This window comes from Balaenoptera ricei, chromosome X (genome assembly GCF_028023285.1).
Source record: "Balaenoptera ricei isolate mBalRic1 chromosome X, mBalRic1.hap2, whole genome shotgun sequence".
NCBI lineage: Eukaryota > Metazoa > Chordata > Mammalia > Artiodactyla > Balaenopteridae > Balaenoptera > Balaenoptera ricei.
In genome coordinates, this window is record NC_082660.1 from 15592216 (window position 1) to 15614941 (window position 22726).

General features: G+C 39.4%; 2 protein-coding genes and 1 pseudogene across 3 annotated transcripts in view; 2 read left to right on the forward strand and 1 right to left on the reverse strand.

Moving 5' to 3' along the window:
- CDKL5 (cyclin dependent kinase like 5) overlaps window positions 1-22726 on the forward strand; it is a 188626-nt gene that overhangs the window by 70962 nt on the left and 94938 nt on the right. The gene's annotated exons all lie outside the window — the stretch shown is intronic.
- On the reverse strand, window positions 3848-4908 carry LOC132357458 (actin-related protein 2/3 complex subunit 1A-like). Its single transcript, XM_059910916.1, has one exon. It carries the CDS (start codon window positions 4881-4883, stop codon window positions 3879-3881), a length of 1005 nt encoding a protein of 334 aa, XP_059766899.1. The 5' UTR covers window positions 4884-4908; the 3' UTR covers window positions 3848-3878.
- Window positions 10993-12103, forward strand: LOC132357850 (gap junction alpha-1 protein-like; annotated as a pseudogene).

The window sequence follows — 22726 nt, forward strand, 5'->3', positions numbered from 1 at the left end:
GTTCACAATATTGTACAATCACTACCTCTATCAAGTTCCAAAACACTTTTATCACCCCAAAAGAAAACCCCATACCCATTAAGTACTCACTCCCTGTTTCTTCCTCTCTCTATCCCTGGCAGACACCAATCTGATTTCTCTGTAGATTTACCTATTCTGGATATTTCATATAAATGGAATCACATACAATTTGTGACCATTTGAGTTTTTCTTTCACTTAGTGTAAGGTTTTTGAGGTTCATCCATGTAGCCTGTGTCATTACTTCATTCCTTTTTTATGACTGAGTAATATTCTGTTGTATGGACATATCACATTTTGTTTATCCATTTATCTGTGGATGGACATTTGGGTTGTTTTCACCTTTTGATTATCATGAATACTGTTGCTGTGAACTTTTGTGGTCAAGTTTTGTTTGAGTCCCCGTTTTCAGTTCTTTTGGGGTATATAGCAAGAAGTGGAAATGCTAGCTAGGTATATGGGAATTCTGTGTTTAACTTTTTTGAGGAACCACCAAACTGTTTTCCTCAGTGACTGCACCACTTTACATTCTTGCCAGCACTGTGCAAAGGTTCCAATTTCTCCACATCCTCGCCAACACTTGTTTCCTTATTTTTTTTTATTGTAGCCATCCTAGTTGATGTAAAATGGTATCATTTTGTGGTTTTGATTTGCATGACACTAATGATTAGTGATGTTGGACATCTTTTCATGTGCTCTTGGCTATTTGTATGTCTTTGGAGAAATGTCTAGTCAAGTCCTTTGCCCATTTTTTGATTAGGTTATTTCAACCATCTGTTGAAAGGACTTCTTTCTCCATTGGATTGCCTCTGCTTCTTTATCAAAGATCAGCTGTGTTTGTGTTGAATCTAGTTTTGGGTTCTATGTTCTGTTTCATTGATCTGTGTGTCTATTCTTCACCAATATCATACTGTCTTGATTTACTGTAGCTTTGTAGTAAGTCTTAAAGTCAGGTAGTGTCAGTCCTCCAATTTTGTTGTTCTTTTTCAGTATTGTGTTGGCTATTCCAGGTCTTTTGCCTTTATGTTTTATCTTTTAAATCAGTTTGTTGATATCCACAAAATAGCTTGCTAGGATTGGGATTGCATTGAATCTGTAGATCAAGTTGAGAATTGACATCTTAACAATATTGTGTGTTCTAATCAATGACCACAGAATATCTCTCCATTTGATTTTTCTCTCTTTGATTTCTTTCAACAAAGTTATTTAGTTTTTCACATACATATCTTACAATTGTTTTGTTAGATTTATACCTAAGTCATTTTTTTCTTTTGGTGATAGTATAAATGGTATTGTTTTTAATTTTTAAATTCCAGTTGTTCCTTGCTGGTATATAGGAAAGTGATTGACTTTTGTATATTAGCTTTGTATCCTGTGACCTTGCTAGAATTGCGTATTAGTTCCAGTGTTTTTTGGGGGGTAAATTCTTTGGGATTTTCTTCATAATCAGTCATGTCATTTGCGAACAAAATAGTTTTACTTCTTCTTTCCCAATCTGTATACCTTTTACTTCCTTTACTTGTCTTGTATTAGTTATGACTTCCAGTACAATGTTTAATACAGATGGTGAGAGAGGACATTCTTGTCTGGTTCCTGAGCTTAGTGGGAAGGCGTGCAGTTTCTTACCATTAAATACGATGTTAACTGTATGTTTCTTGTAGATGTTCTTTATCAAGTTGAGGAAGTTCTCTCTATTCTTAGATTGCTAAGAGTATTTATCACAAATGGGTATTGGGTTTTGTCAAATGCTTTTCTGCATCACTTGGTATGATCATGTGGTGTTTTTACTTTGATCTGTTGATTATGAATTGATTTTAGGATGTTGAATCAGCCTTGCATACATGGGATAAATTCCACGTAGTTGAGATGTGTATTTCTTTTTATACATTGCTGGATTTGATTTGATAATATTGGTTGAGGATTTCTACATCTGTGTTCATGTAGTTTGCCTTTCTTTAACGTCTTTATCTAGTTTTGGTATTGGTAATACCCTAATGTGTCCTCATAGAGTGAGCTTTGAAGTGTTTCTCTACTTCTGTTTTCTGGAAGAGATTGTAGAGAATTTCTTCCTTAATTTCTTCCTTAAATGTTTGGTAGAATTCACCAGTGAAACCATCTAGGTATGGGACTTTCTTTCTGAGAAGTTTATTAATTATTGTTTGAGTTTCTTCCATAGATATAGGCCTATTCAGATTATCTATTATTCCTTGTGTAAATTTTCATAGTTTGTATCTTTTAAGGAATTGGTCCACTTATCTAAGTTATAAAATGTGTAGGCATAGATTTGTTCATAATATTCTTTTATTATCCTTTTAATGTCCACGTGATTGGTAATGATGACACTTCTTTCATTTCTGATATTAATAATTTGTGTCTTTGCTCTTTTTTTCTTGGTTATCCTGGCTAGAGGTTTATCAATTGTATCAGTCTTTGCAAAGAACCATCTTTTGTTTCCATTGATTTTTTTCACTACTGAGTTCCTGTTTTCAATTTCATTGATTGCTGCTATAATTTTTATTGTTCTATCCTTTTATCCATTTGCTTTAGTCTTAAATTGTCCTTCTTTGCCTTATATCCTAAGGTAGAAGCTTAGGTTATTGATTTTAAGTCTGTTTTCTTTTCTAATATATGCATTCAGTGCTATAAACTTTTCTCTAAGCCCTGCTTTTGCTGCATCATACAAATTTTGATTTGTATTTTCTTTTTCATTTAGTTCAAAATATTTTAAAAGTCCTCTTTAGATTTCCTCTTTGACCTATGTATTATTTAGAAATGTGTTGTTTAATGGCTAAATATTTTGAGATTTTTCCATCTATCTTTTTGTTATTGTTTTCTAGTTTAATTCCATTGTGGTGTGAGAAAATACTTTATATGATTTTTATTCTTTAAAATTGGCTAATTTGTGTTTTGTGGTACAGAATTTGGTCTATCTCGATGAATATTCCATGTGAGCTTGAGAAGAACATGTATTCTGCTGCTGTTGGATGAAGTATTATGTAAATGGCAGGTAGATTTAGTTGCTTGATGGTGCTATTGAATTCACCTATCTTTATTCTCTCTTTTTTTTTTTTTTTGCCTACTGAAAGGGGGCGTTGAAGTCTCCAACTATAATAGTGGATTTGTCTATTTCTCTTTGCAGGTCTATCTTTTGCCTCATATATTTTGTTTTCTTTTGTTTTCTTGTTCAGTATTTTTATTTAGTTTTTTTTTTTTTATAGCTTTTTTAAAAAAATTTTTATTTATTTATTTATTTATTTATGGCTGTGTTGGGTCTTTGTTTCTGTGCGAGGGCTTTCTCTAGTTGCGGCAAGTGGGGGCCACTCTTCATCGCGGTGCGTGGGCCTCTCACTATCGCAGGCTTTCCTGTTGCGGAGCACAGGCTCCAGATGCGCAGGCTCAGCAATTGCGGCTCACGGGCCCAGCCGCTCCACGGCATGTGGGATCTTCCCAGACCAGGGCTCGAACCCGTGTCCCCTGCATTGGCAGGCAGATTCTCAACCACTGCACCACCAGGGAAGCCCTTATTTAATTTTTTAACAGACAATTTACATACCTCCCCCACCCCTTCCTTTAAGTTAGTGTGACAATTTTCCATAATAAACTACTTAAAGAGAAGCTTTGGTCAAGAATGGAATGAAATAGCAAAAGAAAAAAACAAAAAAAAAAACGCAAATCACTGCTGCTTTTAAAAAACCAACACTTTCACCAATTACATTCAAACAAAACACACAACAAGGTTTGCGCCATATGCGTCTTCAGTGTTTCCTGGAGGCTGGCTCTCCTCCCCATCGTGCGAATGGCGGAGTTGCTCAGTGCAGCCTGTCTGTCTTCATGCTGGATCTGGGAGGCTCGCTCAGCTTCACATTATCCAAAGGCCCTGGATAGAAGACTCTAAGGTCTTGAAATCCCAAATGGTCATGGCTCCATCAATGCCAGTAGTGCAAAATTTGCGACAATCTTGCTTGTCCACCTCATAAAGAGAGACTTGAGTGATGCTGTTCTGGTGCAGCGTCTCCAGGGCTGTGTTTTGGTCCTCAGTTGTGGCCCACTTGTCCATGTTGTGGAAGTGCTCCATGGCCGACATGTTGCGCTGGATGCTCTGTTTCAGGATGTCTAGCTTGGAGACGAAGGTCAAGCAGCCGCAGTCGTCGTAGTTAAAGAGCATGGGGCAGCAGTCATGGCCAGCAGCCACAACACTGTTTTCCGAGTCGAACGACACAATCAGGAGGGGCAGGAACTCTGTCTTCAGAGTTGAGACCTGCACACTTTTTGAGGCATCAACAACAGACACGGTGCCGTCGTGGCTGACCCAGGCCAGGCGGCTCCCGCTGGCGAAGAAGCTGACCCCATTCAGCCAGCCGCCAGTGCCACTGCCACCAAACTCTGACATCAGCTGACCAAAAGGCATCTTGCTGCCCCAGGGCGTACTGGTGACCGTGGAGCGAATGGGTTTTTTTATGTGCTTGCTTACCCACCAGTCATTTTCTGACTCGAAGTAACAAACAGAAATGAGTCGTGCTCTGCTGCCCTCAGCAAATTTGTTCTCTGGTGGGGACCACTTGACAAAAGTGGCTGCACAGTTAATTCTCAGGATCACCAGGGTCGGCTTCCAGACTCCACCTTTCTGACCCCAGACGTAGGCATTGTGATCAGCCCCGCAAGTGACAGTGCAGTCACTCTTGGGAGCCCAGTCGATACCTGTGATGTGTCCGTTGTGCTCCTTGAATTCATGAGCTTTCACCCACTGGCTCCCGTTCTTATAGATGTGGACTTCGTGGTTATTGGGGCTAAGGGCAATCTGGGTATGATCCCTGTTCCAGGCATGGAAGGTGATTGGCTCTAGTAAAAATTGATGCAGGGACATTATTCTTAGTGTTTTCAAAGGATAAACAGCTGGGAGTTGGGACCGTCCGGACGGGCTTGGAGCGTTGAATTCACGGACTCTGGTCAGTGGACACGAACAGGCTCCAGCGGACGCGGGCGTAGGACCGAGGCCCAGAGGGAGCCCCTTATATATTTTGATGCTGTCTTGTGTGGTGCATACATATTAAGGATTGTTATGCCTTCTTGGAGAATGTATCATTTTCTAATGCCCTCTTTATCCCTGATGATTTTTCTCGTTCTGAAGTCTACTTTGTCTAAAACTGATATAGCTATTCCAGCTTTCTTTTGATTAATATTAACATGGTATATCTTTCTTTATCCCTTTGCTTTGAACCTAGATGAATCTTTATACTTAATGTGAGTTTTTAAAATCTACTCTGACAATCTCTTTTAATTGATATATTTAGGCCATTCACATTTAAAGTGAGTATCAATATACTTGGATTAATATGAACCATGTTTGTAACTTTTCTATTTGTTATACTTCTTTTTTTTTTTAACAATAACAGGTCCCCTTTTTCTACCTTCCCTGATTTCAGTTGACCATTTTGTATGATTCTGTTTTCTCTCCTGTCTTAGCATATCCATTATATTTCTTTTAAAAAGGGTTTTTAGTTGTTGCTCTGGAGTTTACAGTGTATATTTATAACTTATCTAAGTCCACTACCGGATAACTCTACTCTGCTTCTCAGATAGTACAGGTACCTTTCATTTTACTTATCCATTTGCTATAATTAGCAAATACGCTATTACTATTATTACTTAGAACAGTTATCTGTTAAGAATAGGAAAAATAGATTTTATTTTACCTTCATTTATTCCTTCTCCAATGCTCTTTCTTTCTTTGTGTAGATCTGACTTTCTGACCTGTGTCATTTTCTTTCTCTGAAGAACTTTTTAAAACAGTTTTTACTAGGCAGGTCTACTGGTGACAAATTCCCTCAGTTTTTGTTTATCTGAGAAAGTTTTTATTTCTCCTTCACTTTTGAAGGATAATTTCACTGAATACCTTCTAGGTTGGTTTTTTTTTTTTTTTTTCTTTCAACACTAAATATTTCACTTCATGGCTTCTGACAAGAAGTCAAATGTACTTCTTATCCTTGTTCTCTATAAGTAAGGTGTTTTTTTCCCTCTGGCTTGTTTCATGATTTTCTCTTTGTGTTTGGTTTTCTGTAGTTTGAATACGATATGTTTAGGTGTAGAGTTTTTGGGTATTTATCTTGCTTGGTGTGCTCTGAGCTTCCTGGATGTGTGATTTGGTGTCTGTCATTAATTTTGGAAGATTCTCAGCCATTATTCCCTCAAATATTTTTTCTCTTTTGTCTCATTCTTCTTCTGGTATTCCAGTGACACCTTTTGTAATTGTCCCATAGTTCTTGGATATTCTTTTCTCCTTTTTAAAATTCTTTTTTCTGTTTACATTTTAGTTTGGGAAGTTTCTCTTGACATATCTTTAAGTTCACTGATTCTTTCCTTGGCCATGTCCAGTCTACTGATGAGCCCATTAAAGGTATTATTCATTTTTGTTATGGTGTTTTTGATTTTTAGCATTTCCTTTTAATTCTTCCTTAGAGTTGTATATACTTACATTACCTGTCTGTTCCTGCATGTTGTCTACCTTTTCCATTAGAGTGCTTACCATAGTAATCATAGTTGCTTTAAATTCCCTGTCTGAAATTATCCCTGGTAATCCCCAAACCTGTGCCATATCTAAGTCTTGTTCTGATGCTTGCTTAATCTCCTCATACTCTGTTTTCCCTTGCCTTTTAGCATACTTTTTAGTGTTTTTAAAAAGCCAGGTAGGATATATTGGATAATAGAAATGGAGGTAAATAGGCCTGTAGTATAAGGTTTCATGTTAATTTGGCTAGGAGCTAGGCTGTGTTTAATGTTTGTTGTAGGTGTAGATGCCACAGGCTTCAGTTTCCTCTAGTGTCTTTATTTTAAAAATTTTCTCCCCCATTATCTTTGGGTTTCCCTAAGAAGTCCTTTTTAAATAGAGTCTGTTTCTTGCAACTCTTTCCGTTGTAATCCACTGTTATTGGATTACTGTGGAACCTTGGTGACGTGGTGGTAGAGTGTGGGGAAGGGCCAGTGTTTTATAATCTTAGGACCAAGTCTTAGTCTTTTGGTGGGCCTGAGCCCTGGACTGCAACCTTCAGAAGTATTTCTTAGCCTTCCCCCAACCCCTGCTTCCTTTAGGTGAAACAAGTCTAGAGAAGTCTGTGTTGGCTAATTTCCCCTCTCCCAGGACAGTATAGAAGGCTCTGGTATATTTTCCCTTGGAGTGTTGGCCTTTGCTATGGAGAAACTTCTGGGTTTATTTCAAAACTGTTACTTTTTCCCATGGGTGTATTTCAAAATCATCACTTCTCTCTTCAATCTTACCGAAAAGGGGAGGAGATTGTTCTTGTATCTTCACAGTCAGAACCTGGTGAGGTTCCTGGAGGTAACGCCATGAGAGTATAGAGGCTCTCCTAAGATTGGGCCCCCAGGAGTTCTTACTCACAAGCCTTTGTCAAAATTACGATTTAAGTTTTCTTACTAATGTATTAACTCCAGCACCTTCTGCTCCGGGTAAGCTGATCTTGGATGTGATTCTCTGTATTTGCCTGTTTCTCCAGATTTCAAGAGTTCAGTTTGCCCTGTGTCCTCAATTCTCTGATAAGCCTAATAAAAGTTGCTGATTGGCAGTTTGTTCAGGTTTTTTTTTGTTGTAAGGACAGGAGTGACAATATCCAAGCACTTTATGTGTTGGAGCTGATCCTGAAGTCTTATATTTATATTTTCAAATTGGAAATACCTTGTCCAGTTTAAAAATAATGTTCAACAAGAGGCTTTTAACTTGCCTATGAGCCATTTGCTTAGCTAGATCGTTATTTTCATCCCTTTGAATCTCAGATCTGTATATTTTCAAAGTGCTTAGTAAGAACTTTTTCCAGGCAAAATATTTGAAAAAGTTGAGAACTTTCATGTAGTTCTAGAAAATTGCTAATAACTTTATCCTAAAGTAACTAGAATTATTGACGACCGACCCCCACCCCCCCTGCCGTAGCACTGTTTTTTGTTTTATCAGATACCTTCTGTAAACCACGCTAAAGTAGTTTCAGGGATTGTTTTCTTTAACCTTCATTTGTTGTTATTTTACCCCACTTGTTTTTGAAGAAGTAACTCAATTTTTAAAGGCATTTTGAAATCTCTGGAGACTAAGCATTGGTTAAATTTGAAAAACTAATGAGAGTAAATGCCCAACTCTTATGCTGCAAATGGTCTATTTTCGATTAACCTTGAAGAATGTATTCATCATAAACTACATCTTGGTGATTTTAGCTTAATAGGATTACTTTCAGAATCTGTGTGATAGAGGACAGTTTGGCTAAAATGTGTTATTTAAGCAACTGAGAAAGCACTGTGTGTGCTTTTAAGCCTTATAATTTGATTACTTGCTAAAAAATTGCATTTTGGGAGGCTTCAGTTCTTATCCTTGGAGAACAGTTGTAACCAACTTTGGGTGGTTGAGACATTGTAAATTGTATTAACCTTGCCCCCCCTTTTTAGGTTTTAAGTTTTATTTTTCTTACTGAATCTACTGTGAGGAACAGCCGTTAAACCAAGAAACAAATAAGCTGTATGGTATTTAAGATTGCTTATTAGTAGGCAAATTCATATTATTTTTACTTTAAGAAATATTTTCCTCTTTTAATTTTCCTACTTGTTTAAAATGAATATCTACCTTTGGGAATTAAATTTTTTAAAGTGGGGGAATTAAAATATAAATATTATGAATGTTATCTTAATATACTAAATAAAGTTTGTTTTAAAAATGATGAGTCAGTGCTGTATTGAGATAATTTGGTTGAAAATAATTATTTTTACCATGTAATAATCAGCTGTGGTCCTCCGTTTTAAAGTAAGATCTGTTTGTCTGGCGTGCTCTGAATTAGAGGCAGAAACTTTTCCCTAGGCTTTTTGCTCAGAAACGTTTCTTGTAAAGAAAGAGGGCTGTCAGGAGGAAATGGAGAAAGAATAGAAGGTCTTCAGTAGTGGCACAGCAGGTGTATGTTGTGCCCTGTGCCAGTTTCCACCCACTCTCTCAACAGATTGGTGGGTGGTATCAGAGTTGCTCCTCCTGAGATTTTTTTTTTAAAAGCTCTTGAGAAGAAACCCACAAGAATGAACACAGTGTGTCAGTATTTTAATCTTAACAAAAAAGCTTCCATGTGCTAACAATTCAACTGAAGATAATGGTCCACATTCAGTAAATAAGTATGTAAATTGAGGCCCCTGTTGGCAGAGACCTGACTTCAGTTCTCACATAAGGAGAGAGTAGCAGCTCCTCTGTTTTAGTCCTGATCTTGCTACTACTCCCTGCTAACTGGAATGGCAGCTACCCTTGCAAAATGCCCCTTTATTCACCACAGCATTCAGGACCACAGCACTAGTATAGATTGCATATTTCCCTCTCCAGAGACTCTCAGGATCAGACCCATGATTCTTTTCTTTTTTTTAAAAAAATTAATTAATTAATTTAATTTTTTAATTTTTATTTTTGGCTGCATTGGGTCTTCGTTGCTGTGCGCGGGCTTTCTCTGGTTGCAGCGATCGGGGGCTACTCTTCATTGCGGTGCTCGGGCTCTAGGCACGCGGGCTTCGGTAGTTGTGGCACACGGGCTCAGTAGTTGTGGCTCGTGGGCTCTAGAGCGCAGGCTCAGTAGTTGTGGCACACGGGCTTAGTTGCTCTGCGGCATGTGGGATCTTCCCAGGCCAGGGCTCGAACCCGTGTCCCCTGCATTGGCAGGCGGATTCTTAACCACTGTGCCACCAGGGAAGCCCAGACCCATGATTCTTGACATCCTCTTTTACTTTCTGTCACCACCGAAACTCACTGGCCGTCCATTAGCCCAGAACCCTTGTCTCTTTACTGATCTGTATATCCCTCTATCACATCCTGGTTCCTCCCCCAACCCTCCCACTGTCCCCTAGAGCTCCCGAACTGCCATTAATAATTTCTCCAATGGCCTCAATCTTGCCGCAGCCTCACAGTGTAATTTCGCTTTCTGCCTCTGGGATTCTCTGCTACTGCCAAGCAGATGCCTGAGGTAGCCCCCTCTGGCACCATTCTGCTACCTCTGCCTACTACCTGGTAACCATGCTGCCTGCCTTTGAGCTAGCTCCTTGAGTACAGTGAGTCCTTCCCTCTTCAAATTTTTGCCCATGCTGCTGCTTCACATGCAGCGGTTTTTCCAGTCTTTGCTTGGCTGACTCTATACATTCTAATCTGGGTTTCCTTGTGCTAATCTCTGTTGGTGCCTATTTGTTTCCTTCTTGGCACTTATTTAAATTTGCAGTTGTATATTCACTTACTCACTTAGCCTTTTTCATTGATTCTAAGATATACATTTCCCCCCACATTTCTGAAATTGGGGCACATCTTACTCTGGATACCTTGATTGCTTTCTGAATGGTAAATAAAATAATGGCTTATCTTACAATTAATTGTAATTAAAAAATCAATAAAATACTGTGCTTTTGATTATCTGTTCCGCTAGTTGATTGTGAGTTCCAAAGGAATCACAGTAGGAACCAGTGCCTAGTACAGTACCTGGCACCTAGTAGGCACTCCATAAATAATGCTCGGATGAATATCATTATCTGTTTGGGAGATGATGGCCCTGATATGTCTGAAGATGAATCAGTCAGTATATGCATGTAAATTTTTAATTCAGTGTCTGTGTTTGAGTTTTTAATCTTTGGAGATTGCCTTATTCTGGAATTGAAGATATTTAAATGTGTCTATTTTGTTCCCCTATTTATGTAAATTGTCCCATTATCAATATATGTACATCCTTATTTGAGAGTATTTACTCACCATGTATGAAAAATGAATCCACATAAGCTTTTATCAGGTATCAGCAATTGCTTTTCATTAGGGGGAAGAATGAGGAAGGTACCAAAGAGTAGCAGACTTGTAAGCTTTAGACAGTTTTGAGTGCTTGAACTTGCTTTTTCGTTTTACTTCGTCCTCTAAGGAGTGCAGTCACTTGGCGTGCCTACTTCACTTTTAAGGGAAAGAACAGCGAACAGGCAGCATGAGTGACTGGAGTGCCTTAGGCCAACTCCTCGACAGGGTTCAAGCTTACTCCACAGCTGGAGGGAAGGTATGGCTCTCAGTCCTTTTCATTTTCTGAATCCTGCTACTGGGGACAGCAGTTGAGTCAACCTGGGATGATGAGTAGTTTGCCTTTTGTTGTAACACTCGACAGCCTGGTTGTGAAAACGTCTGCTACGATAAGTCCTTCCCAATCTCTCATGTGTGCTTCTGGGTCCTGCAGGTTGTTTTTGCGTCTGTCCCCACACTTTTGTACCTAGCACACGTGATCTGTGTGATGCGAAAAGAAGAGAAGTTTAACAAGAAAGAGGAGCAACTCAAAGTTGCCCCAACCGATGGTGCCAGTGTGGAGGTGCACTTGGAGGAAATTGAAATCAAGAAGTTCAAGTATGGCATTGAAGAACATGGCAAGGTGAAAATGAGGGGGGGCTTGCTGTGAACCTATACCATCTGTTTCTTCTTCAAGACAGTCTTTGAGGTGGCTTTCCTGCTGAGCCAGTGGTACATCTATGGCTTCCGCCTGAGTGCGGTTTACACTTCCAAACGAGACCCCTGCCGCGTCAGGTGGACTGCTTCCTCTCTCGCCCCACAGAGAAAAGCATCTTCATCCTCTTCATGCCACTGGTGTCCTTGGTGTCTCTTGCCTTGAATATCATAGAGCTTTTCTATGTCTTTCTCAAGAGCATTAAAGACCATGTGAAGAATCCAGAGCGTGAGCCTTACCACAATACATCTGGTCTGCCAAGCCCCTCCAATGGCTCCTTATCAACTGTTGCTCTCTCCACCATGTCCCTTCACAGGGACAAGCTGGTTCCTGGAGGCAGAAACAGTTCTTCCTGCGACAGTTACAGCAAACAAGGATGTGAGCAGAACCCTGCTAATTACAGCACATAGCAAGTTCGAATGGGACAAGCAGGAAGCACCGTTTCTGACTCACATACACAGCCTTTTGATTTCCCTGTTGACGAGTGGAATTCTAAAAAAAATCTAGCTACTGGACACTGGCCGTTGCCACCCAGCAGCCGTTCTGCAGAGCCAGCAGTCATGCCAGCAGCAGTGTAAATGACCTAGAAATCTACACACATGGTTGAAAGCATTACAGTTCTGCTCAATTGTTAAAGAAAAGGAAAGTGCAATAGACAGTGTACTTTTGTTTCAGTGACTCAACAACGTCAGTGGTGAGGCTTAGCAGATACAAAGACATTAGACTACCACGGTTCTTTTGAGGTGTCTGGGATAGAAGGATGGAGAGAGAGGGATTAACAGAGGTACATGTTGATATTTAAAATGGTTGACTCAACTTGCATTCTAAGTAAAAGTTGCAGTAGGTGATGCATAAGTAAGGCCTTTTTCTCTCCCATATTCCCCTAGAATGGTTCAGTGTATGTGAAAGTGATAGATATTTGCCACGTATTGGTATAAACAGATGCAGTATAAACTCACAAACATAGATTTTAAAATAATGCTCACAGTGTTCAAATTTGAGCTTTTCTCATGGATTTTTTGGTGTGGGTCAAAATGACGTTTGCATTACATAATTTCTACTGTGAAAATAAAGCACTGTTTTTTTCCTAACCCCCCCCACCCCTAGTGTATCCTATTATAGATACTGGTTCTATTCATTATAATTTTTTCTCTTTTGTAGAAAGATGTCACAAATGATTTCCTTTTTCTGAAATGTAATCATTGATGCTTGAATGATAGAATTTTAGTACTGTAAACAGAACTCATTAATGTGAGAAACTTAAAAGAAATGCTTAGAGCTGGACTACTAAGTGCTCTTACATGAATTTTGCAGTAACTGACAGTTCTTGCCTTTATCCAATTTAATAAACCCTACTGAATAAACATTATTTCGGAACTTATATTCTTTTGAGTTTGACAGTCTGTCTTTTGGGGTGGCTAGCATTTTTGATATTTGTCCTAAGATTTTATTTGGAATGCAGGAGAGGTTGAAAGAGATTTGAGTATTATCCATGTAACTAATTTGTTTGAAATATATACCAAAGAAATCTAACCATTTCTTCAAATGTCTTTTAAAGCTCATCACAGATGATTGGTGAAAATGCTGAGCTTAATACTTTATTCTTGCACAGCAGCTACATAAGCAGTTTTGTACAGTGAGAAATACTAATTTGTTTAACATTTCACATTGAACTACTGTCATGTTCAGCTTTATTGCACGCAATGTAGACCTAGCCCATCATATATTCTAGAGAGTGTTCTTTGTTCAATAAAGTTTTAAGAGAGCAATCTGCATCACTGCCTTCTCTGAGAGCTTCTAGCTGCACTGATCTTCCTAGTCTTTTGAATTCTTCACTGGTACATCTTTATCTAAGCAAAATACGCTAGAATAGATTTTTGGAGATGGAACTGTGGAGACTATGTTAGAGAAGGTTTTAGTATTAGCATTTTAGATTATATGTAGCAGGATCACAGATACACTTACTACTTTCAGATGTGCAAAAAAATGTAGCTTCTTTGTTTTTCTTTTTTTAAATTTTATTTATTTATTTATTTATTTATTTATTTATGGCTGTGTTGGGTCTTCGTTTCTGTGCGAGGGCTTTCTCTAGTTGTGGCGAGTGGGGGCCACTCTTCATCGCGGTGCACGGGCCTCTCACTATCGCGGCCTCTCTTGTTGCGGAGCACAGGCTCCAGACGCGCAGGCTCAGTAGTTGTGGCTCACGGGCCCAGTTGCTCCGCGGCATGTGGGATCTTCCCAGATCAGGGCTCGAACCCATGTCCCCTGCATTGGCAGGTGGATTCTCAACCACTGCGCCACCAGGGAAGCCCTGTTTTTCTTTTAACTGATCTATTCTTCATCAGAAGCTTCCTCCCACCCCACAGGGCACCGGGGGAAGGTGAAGCTGGGGACAGCATTCAGCCTGCCAGTCCATCTGACTGCATCTTGCTCTGACAGTCTCATTTGGAAAACCCATTCTCTTGGTTCAGTCAAGAGTGTTTCACATTTCCTCCTCACAAACCTTTTCTTGAGGAAGAATCACTGTTATTTTCGAATGGGGTGCATGTTTCTGTGGAAGACTGCAAAACTCCTGAAACCTTGGAATCAGATTGGACACTGCCACCCTCACTTCCTGTTTCACATTAATTTTCACCTATTGCTTGCTTGATTTTCTTTAGATTTTTATCTTGAGATACAGATTCACATGCAATTATAAGAAATAATAGATTCCATGTATCCTTCAACTCATTTCTCCCAATTGTAATATCTTACATAATTATAGCAGAATATCATAACCAGAAAACTGACATTGATATAATCCATGGACCTTATTCAGCTTTCACCAATTTTACGTGCACTTGTGTGTGTGTGTGTGTGTGGTGTGTGTGTGTGTGTATGTGTGTGTAGTTCTATCACTTGTGTAGATTCGTGTGACCACCACAGTCAAGATATAGAACAGTTTCATCACCAGGATTCCTTATGCAATCTTTTTATAGCCACAGCTGCATCCCTCCCTTCCCCTCTATCTATCCTCTGGCAACCACTGATCTATTTATCTCTGTAATTTTGTCATTTCAAGAATGCTATTTAAATGGAATGATATAGTATATAACAAAAGTATATATATATATATAGTATATAGTATATAACTGTTTGTTATAGTATATAACCTTTTGGCCTTTTTCAGTCAGCTTAACTCCCTTGAGACCCATCCAAGTTTTTGTGTGGACCAATAGTTTGTTCTTTTTTATTGCTGAGTAGTATTCCACAGAGTGGAGGTGTCACAGTTTATTCACCTATTGAAGGACCTTCAGGTTGTTTCTAGTTTTTGGCTATTACAAATAAAACTGCTTTGAACATTCATGTACAGGTTTCTTTGTGAATGTAAGTTTTCATTTCCCTGGAATAAATGCCCAAGAGTGTAATTGCTGAGTTGTATGGTAAATGAGCATATAGTTTTGTAAGAAACTAGCATACTCTTTTTCCAGAGTGGTTTCTGTTCCCATCAGCAATGTATGACTGGTCTCGTTTCTCCATGTGCTCACCAGCATTTGGCATTATCACTATTTTTTATTTTAGCCATTCTGATAGGTGTGTAGGTGAACTCATGGTAGTTTAAATTTGCATTTCTGTAATGGCTAATAATGTTAAATATCTTTTCATGTGCTTATTTGGCATCTCTGTATCCTCTTCAGTGAAATATCTGTTTGTGTCTTTTGTCCATTTTCTAGTTGAATGTTTGTTTTATTACTGTTCAGTTTAAGGAGTTTTTAAAATATATATATTCTGGATTAAAATCCTTTGTTGGATATGTTTGAAAATATTTTATTCCAGCTTGTAGCTTGTCTTTTCATTGCTTAATAGGATCTTTCACAGAGCAGAATATTTTAATTTTGATGAGGTGATTTAACAATTTTTTTCCTTGTATGTATTGTATTTTTGGTGGTAAGTCTAAGAACTCTTTGTCTAGTCCTTTATCCTAAAGATTTTCTCCTTTGTTTGCTTCTAAAATTTTATAGATTTACATTTTGCATTTAAGTCCATGATCCATTTTGAGTTAATTTTTGTATAAGTTGTTTGAGAGATGTAGGTTGAGGCTTTTTGTTTTTTGGCCTGTGGATGACCAGTTGCTATAGCACCACTTGTTGAAAAGTCTCTCCTTTCTCCATTGAATTTCTTTTGCAGGCAAAAATCAGTTGAGCATATTTGTGTGGCTTTATTTCTGGATTCTCTGAGGTGTCCCATTGATCGATGTGTTTATCCTGCCAGTATCATGGTGTCTTGACTACTGATATGTAGCTCTGTAGCAAGCCTCAACATCAGATATAGTGATTCCTCCCACCTTATTCTGCTTTTTCAAAGTTTCTTTAGCTATTTCAGGTCATATGCCTTTCAATTTCTGTTTTAGAATAAGCTTTCCTATATCTATAAAACACTTGCTGGGATTTTGATAGGAATTACTTTAAATTTATACATCATTTTGGGGAGAATTGGCATCTTGTTGAGTCTTCTGATACATGAGTACAGTATGCTTCTCAATTTATTTAGGTTCTCTTCAATTTTTTCCATTAACATTTTATAATTTTCAGGATACAGATCCTATAGATATTTTTTTAGGTTTATATTTCATTTCCTTGGAGCAATTGTAAATGGTATTTTGCTTCTAATTTCTGTCTCCACATTTTTATAGTTTGTATATAGAAATGTGATTGATTTTTGTGTGTTTATCTTGTATCCTACAATCTTGCTAAACTCACTAGTTCTAGGAGTTTTTTGGTGGATTCCTTGGGATTCTATATGTAGACAATCATGTCATCTGCAAATTGTGTCCATTTTATTCCTTTGTTTGCAATTTGTTTGCTTTTTATTTCTTTTTCTTCGCTTATTACTCTGATTAGAACTTACAATACTTGTTAAGTAACAATGATTAGAGCAGACTTTCTTGTCTTGTTTGCGATCTTAGGGAAAAAGCATTGTCTTTCACCATTAAATATGATGTTAGCGGTAGGGTTTTGTGGATGATATTTATCAAGTTTAGGAAATTACCTTCCATTCTTAGCTTGCCAGAGAGTTTCTTTTTTTTTTTTTTAAATCACGAATGGGTGTTGGATTTTGTCAAATTCTTCTATTGCATGATTTTCCTTCTTTACCATGTTGATATGGTTTTCAAATATTGAATCAACCTTGCATATCTGGAATAAATCCAACTTGGTCATGGTGCATACTTCTTTTTATATATCGCTGGATTTGATCTGCTAATATTTTGAGGATTTTTGTCCCTGAGTTCATGAGCAATATCAGTCTATAGTTTCCATTTTTTGTGCTGTCTGACAGGGTTTTGGTATACACATAGTAGTAGCCTCATAAAATGAGCTAGGAAGTGTTTCTTCCTCTTCTAATTTCTGGAAGAGATTATGTAAAATTTTTTTTTTTTTTTTTTTTTTTAGAAATTTAGGTGAATGGATACATTTATTAATAATATAACTATTATTATTATTTTTTTTCCACACACACACACACTGTATTTTATTTTTACAAGAGATAAATAGACTGACACCAAGCATTGTACATGGATGACCACAACAAAAGCAACAGTGATTGCAATTACCAAACATGAAACACACTCATACTATGTCATAATATTGACATTCAGTCCAGTAATCCTCCACTGTAACAGCTCCTTTACTTTGCAGTGAAAGTTGATTTGTATATTCTTTGCCTCTGAGTCCTTGTGGGATTTTTTTTTTTTTTTAATTCAGACAGAAAGTCACAAAAATTATACTCATCCTCATCAGTTCACTCAGTCCCATGTAATTAATTTTTTTTTTCATCTTGATCTTTTGTTAGCACTTTTATGAGTTCATCAGTTTTTCATTAGCGTTCTGAAAATGCTTATTCATTCAGTTCAGCAGTACAGTCAGTTACCAGAAACCTGTACTTGTCAGAGTCTTTTCCATGTATTTCTTGAAGATGAAACCCTTTTATAGGAACATATTTGCAAAATCATCAGAGTACACCCAGAACTGTCTGTAAATGACAAAAGACTTAAAAATGACCACGGTTAAAGATTTGATGAGAGTTCATAATAATGCAGTTGACAAGAAAATTAGTTATTTCTGAGATATACATTTTAAAGTAATAACTAGGATTATTACTTATAACATTATACCAGAACATATAAGATTTTTAGAAATTTCATGTAATGTCTGAAACATTTATATTAACATATTTCCATACATATTTCCATACAAATACAAATATAAGATTTTTAGAAATTTCATGTAATGTCTGAAACATTTATATTAACATATTTCCATACAAATAACCCAATGAAAGTTTAGTATTAGTTGTTTTGTTTGTTTTTTTATACTGCAGGTTCTTATTAGGCATCAATTTTATACACATCAGTGTATACATGTCAATCCCAATTGCCCAATTCAGCACACCACCATCCCCACCTCACCGCAGTTTTCCCCCCTTGGTGTCCATATGTCCATTCTCTACATCTGTGTCTCAACTTCTGCCCTGCAAACTGGCTCATCTGTACCATTTTTCTAGGTTCCACATACATGCATTAATATACGATATTTGTTTTTCTCTTTCTGACTTACTTCACTCTGTATGACAGTCTCTAGATCCATCCACGTCTCAACAAATGACACAATTTCGTTCCTTTTTATGGCTGAGTAATATTCCATTGTATATATGTACCACAACTTCTTTATCCATTCGTCTGTTGATGGGCATTTAGGTTGCTTCCATGACCTGGCTATTGTAAATAGTGCTGCAATGAACATTCGGGTGCATGTGTCTTTTTGAATTACGGTTTTCTCTGGGTATATGCCCAGTAGTGGGATTGCTGGGTCATATGGTAATTCTATTTTTAGTTTTTTAAGGAACCTCCATATTGTTCTCCATAGTGGCTGTATCAATTTACATTCCCACCAACAGTGCAAGAGGTTTCCCTTTTCTCCACACCCTCTCCAGCATTTGTTGTTTGTAGATGTTCTGATGATGCCCATTCTAACAGGAGTGAGGTGATACCTCATTGTAGTTTTGATTTGCATTTCTCTAATAATTAGTGATGTTGAGCATCTTTTCATATGCTTCGTGGCCGTCTGTATGTCTTCTTTGGAGAAATGTCTATTTAGGTCTTCTGCCCATTTTTGGATTGGGGTGTTTGTTTCTTTGATATTGAGCTGAATGAGCTGTTTATATATTTTGGAGATTAATCCTTTGTCCGTTGATTCATTTGCAAATATTTTCTCCCATTCTGAGGGTTGTCTTTTCGTCTTGTTTATGGTTTCCTTTGCTGTGCAAAAGCTTTGAAGTTTCATTAGGTCCCACTTGTTGATTTTTGTTTTTATTTCCATTACTCTAGGAGGTGGATCCAAAGAGATTATGTAAAATTGATGCTGATTCATCTTTAAATGTTTGGTAGAATTCTCCAGTGAACCCATCAGAGCCTGAAGATTTCTTTTATTGGAAACTCTAAAATTACAAATTCACTGTATTTAATAATTATCTGACTATTGTTTATTTCATCTTGGTTAAGTTTTGGTAGCTTGTGGTTTTCAAGGAATTGGCCCATTTTTTTGTAAGTTGTCAAATTTATGAGTGTAAAATTTGTGGTATTTCTTTACTATCCTTTGAATGGCTACAGGATTGTAGGCATCTCCCCTATTTCATTCCTGATATTGATGATTTTTGTCTTCTCTCTTTTTAAAAATCTTTATCAGTCTTGGTAGAGGTTAATCAACTTTATCAATTTTTTTGGGGAAACAGATTTTGCTTCATTGATTTTTTTTTTTTTTTTTTTTTTTACTTTTAATTATAGCTGTGTTGGGTCTTCGTTTCTGTGCGAGGGCTTTCTCTAGTTGCGGCAAGTGGGGGCCACTCTTCATCGTGGTGCGCGGGCCTCTCACTATCGCGGCCTCTCTTGTTGCGGAGCACAGGCTCCAGACGTGCAGGCTCAGTAGTTGTGGCTCACGGGCCTAGTTGCTCCGCGGCATGTGGGATCTTCCCAGACCAGGGCTCGAACCCGTGTCCCCTGCATTGGCAGGCAGATTCTCAACCACTGCGCCACCAGGGAAGCCCGCTTCATTGATTTTTTTCAGTCATTTTCCTGTTTGAAATTTCATTGCTTTCTGCTTTTATCTTTATTATTTCCTTCCATGTTGCTTTGGGTTTATTTTCTTTTTCTAGTGTAGAGGTAAGAATTTAGATTATTGATTTGAGACCTTCTTTTCTAACATACGGATTTAGTGCTATAAATTTCTCTCAGTACTGCTTTAGCTGCATCCCGCATATTTTGATATATTTTCATTAAGTGATATGAAATTAAAATTTCCTTTAGACTTCTTTGTATGATGGCTGCTTTGAAATCTTTATTGGATAATTCTGACATCTCTGTGTTAGCATCTCGATAGTCTTCTCTCATTCGTGTTGAGGTTTTCCAGGTCGTTAGCATGACAAGTCATTTTCTATTGAAACCTAGACATTTTGGACATTATGTCGTTAGATTCGACCTTATTTAATCTTCTGTCTTATCTGGCCTCCTTTGACATTCCTCTGACAGGGGACGGGGGCACCAGATGGGGATGGACATTTGGTTTCCTCAGTTCGCCTCCATTGACACCCACTGGAGAGGGGCTCCTTGTGACTGGTGTGGTTGGGAGTTGGGCTCTCCACTAGGCCTCTGTTTGTAATAGGGGCTGGGTGGGCACACAGCTGAGAGCACGAGAGCACGCAGCCATTACCGCACAACTGTTAGCGCGAGATCCTTAGCATGGTGGTTAGAGGTCGAGCTCTGCCAATGGTTGGCCAGACAGTGGTCCTCGTGGTGGAGAGCGCGATGAGAGGGAGATAGCGGCCGTCAGGTGAGCTGGGGGCCCAGGGGACAGGCTGTGGGCTGTGTCCCAAAGAGCTCCGGAGCCCTCGCCACGGCTGCCCACTGGCCAGGCCCAGGCCTTGAGGCAACGGCAAACCTGTCCCCCATCCTCGCCTCTTTGACCTAATGGCAGCGGCGGTCTCCATGGGTCACAGTCCACAGGACCCGCCTCCCCAACCCCCTTTGGGCGGCCTGAGGAGCCTGAGGGCCGGCTGGGTCCTGGATGCCTGGCTCCCTCAGTGATGACGGCTGGGCGGGCGCCGCCAGCTGAGAGCTGCCTCTTCAGCTGGGCCTGGGCACTGGTGGGAGGACCCAGACTGGGTGCTGGACGAATGCTCCCGCTCAGGGACCCCGTTTTCTTAGCCAGGGCCTGGACCTTGGAGGGCGAAAGTCGATCCTTGGAACCTTGCCCTTTCTTGTCAGAACAAGGAATAACATTTGTTTAGGTGGAGGTTTACAGGAACATCATGACCTGACCTCAAGAACAAAGGATCTGACACCAAGAAGTTTGCAACAACTAACCACACCCCTCCTTCACCTTTCTTATAAAAGGGCTTTGTTGAAAGCTTTTGGGGAGTTCAGGGTTTTTAAGGCATGAGCCACCCATCTCCTTGCATGGCCCCGCAATAAACCTTTCTCTGCTCCAAACGCTGACGTTTTGGTATCGTTTGGCCTCACTGCGCATCGGGCGCACGGACTTGCATGTGGTAACATGTTGACCACCCTGGTTAGGAGGGGCGGGAGGGGCAGGTGTGCCTTGTTACTGCTCCCCACGTGGCCTCCACTGACACTACCCTGGCAGGGGATTGGGTCTGCTTCCCACTCTGCCTTTGCTGGTGTGAATGGAGTCACAATTTTTACTGTTTCATCTGGCTGCAGTAGAGTGGTTATTGTCTAAAAGTTTTCCATCTTGCTAGGCTGCTCCTTTTCTGGTCTTTTAGTTCGAGAGAGAGCAGGCTTTGGTTGGGGCTATTTTTTGTCTGTGTCATGGGCATTTTGGGGTTGCTTGTTGAAGTAGTTTTATTAGAGTTGCTTTAAAATCCTTGTCAGATAATTCCAACATTTATTTCATCTTGGTGGATGTCTCTTCTCATTCAAGGTGTGACTTTCCAGGTCCTTGGTACAAGTGATTTTTTATTCTATCCTGGTCAATTTGTATATTATGAGACTCTGGATCCTTTTTGGTTTTTTTTTGTTAAGCAGGCAGCCTCCCTGTTGCGGGATTGTGTGAGGGGCGGGTGGGGGGTGTATGTTCAGTTTCCTGCTTGGCCCCCCTGATACCACCTCTGCAGAAGCGTTGCTCTTACTCCCACTGCCTCCTTGCAGATGGATGGGGCAGGTGTTCAGCTCCTCACTTGGCCCTGCTAATACCTTCCCAGAGAAAGTGGACCACTAATTCGCACTGCCTCTGCTCTGTCCTGCAGACACTACCCTCGCAGGGGCGCCAGAGTACTGTTGCCTGCTTCTGCCTAGGGAAAGATAGAAGATCAGCTCAGGGGCTGGACCCACCAACACCACAAGAGGGGAATGGAGCGCTGCCTGCTTCTGCCAGGCTGGGGATGGAAGATTAGGTTCCTGCTTCCTCGGTGTGTGTGTGTGTGTGTGTGTGTGTGTGTGTGTGTGTGTGTGTGTAAGAGTGTCTACCCGCTTAGCCCCACTGAAACCTCAGTGGGGTGGTGGTGCAGTTTTTCCATTCATGTTTGCCTGAGTAGGGTGAGTATTGCCAGAAAGATTTTCCATTGTTAGCTCATCCTTTTCTTGGTCTTTTAGCGGTGGGAACAGGCTTTTCTTGGCACTTTTTTATATTTGCCTCTTGTCGGTTCCAGGTCAGAGGCTTCTGTGGCACCCTGTTGGGGATACGTAGGAGACAATGAGGAATCCCAGGGAACTCACTGCCAGGGAACTCACTGCCGTGGTGTGAGTCTGAAGTCTCTAGGCACTCGTCCTCCTCCTTTCCACCCTTTCTTCCTATCTTTGTGTGTTATGTACAGGGGTTTTTAGTTTTAAGAGGAAGGACCTGGGAGAAATGGGGCTACTCCATCTTTACTAAAAGTACAGGTTTTCGTGTGTGTGAAAATTCTGTAAACACCATTTATGTGATAATAAACATCAGTTCATTCTTCATATATACCATGTATCAGACACTGTGATTGAGACTTAGTCCTTACCTTCAGAGATCTCACAGTTTTATGGAGTCGAAGTCCTGTGAAATAGATTTTAATTTGCCCCATGGCATTCAGGTAGAAACACAATTTTTTATTTTAGAAATGAAACTAAATCTAACTCCACACCACCTGGCTTGTTGGTATTACTGGTGCTCCTTTGCTTCCCATGGACTGATACAAGCCTCCTTTGTTT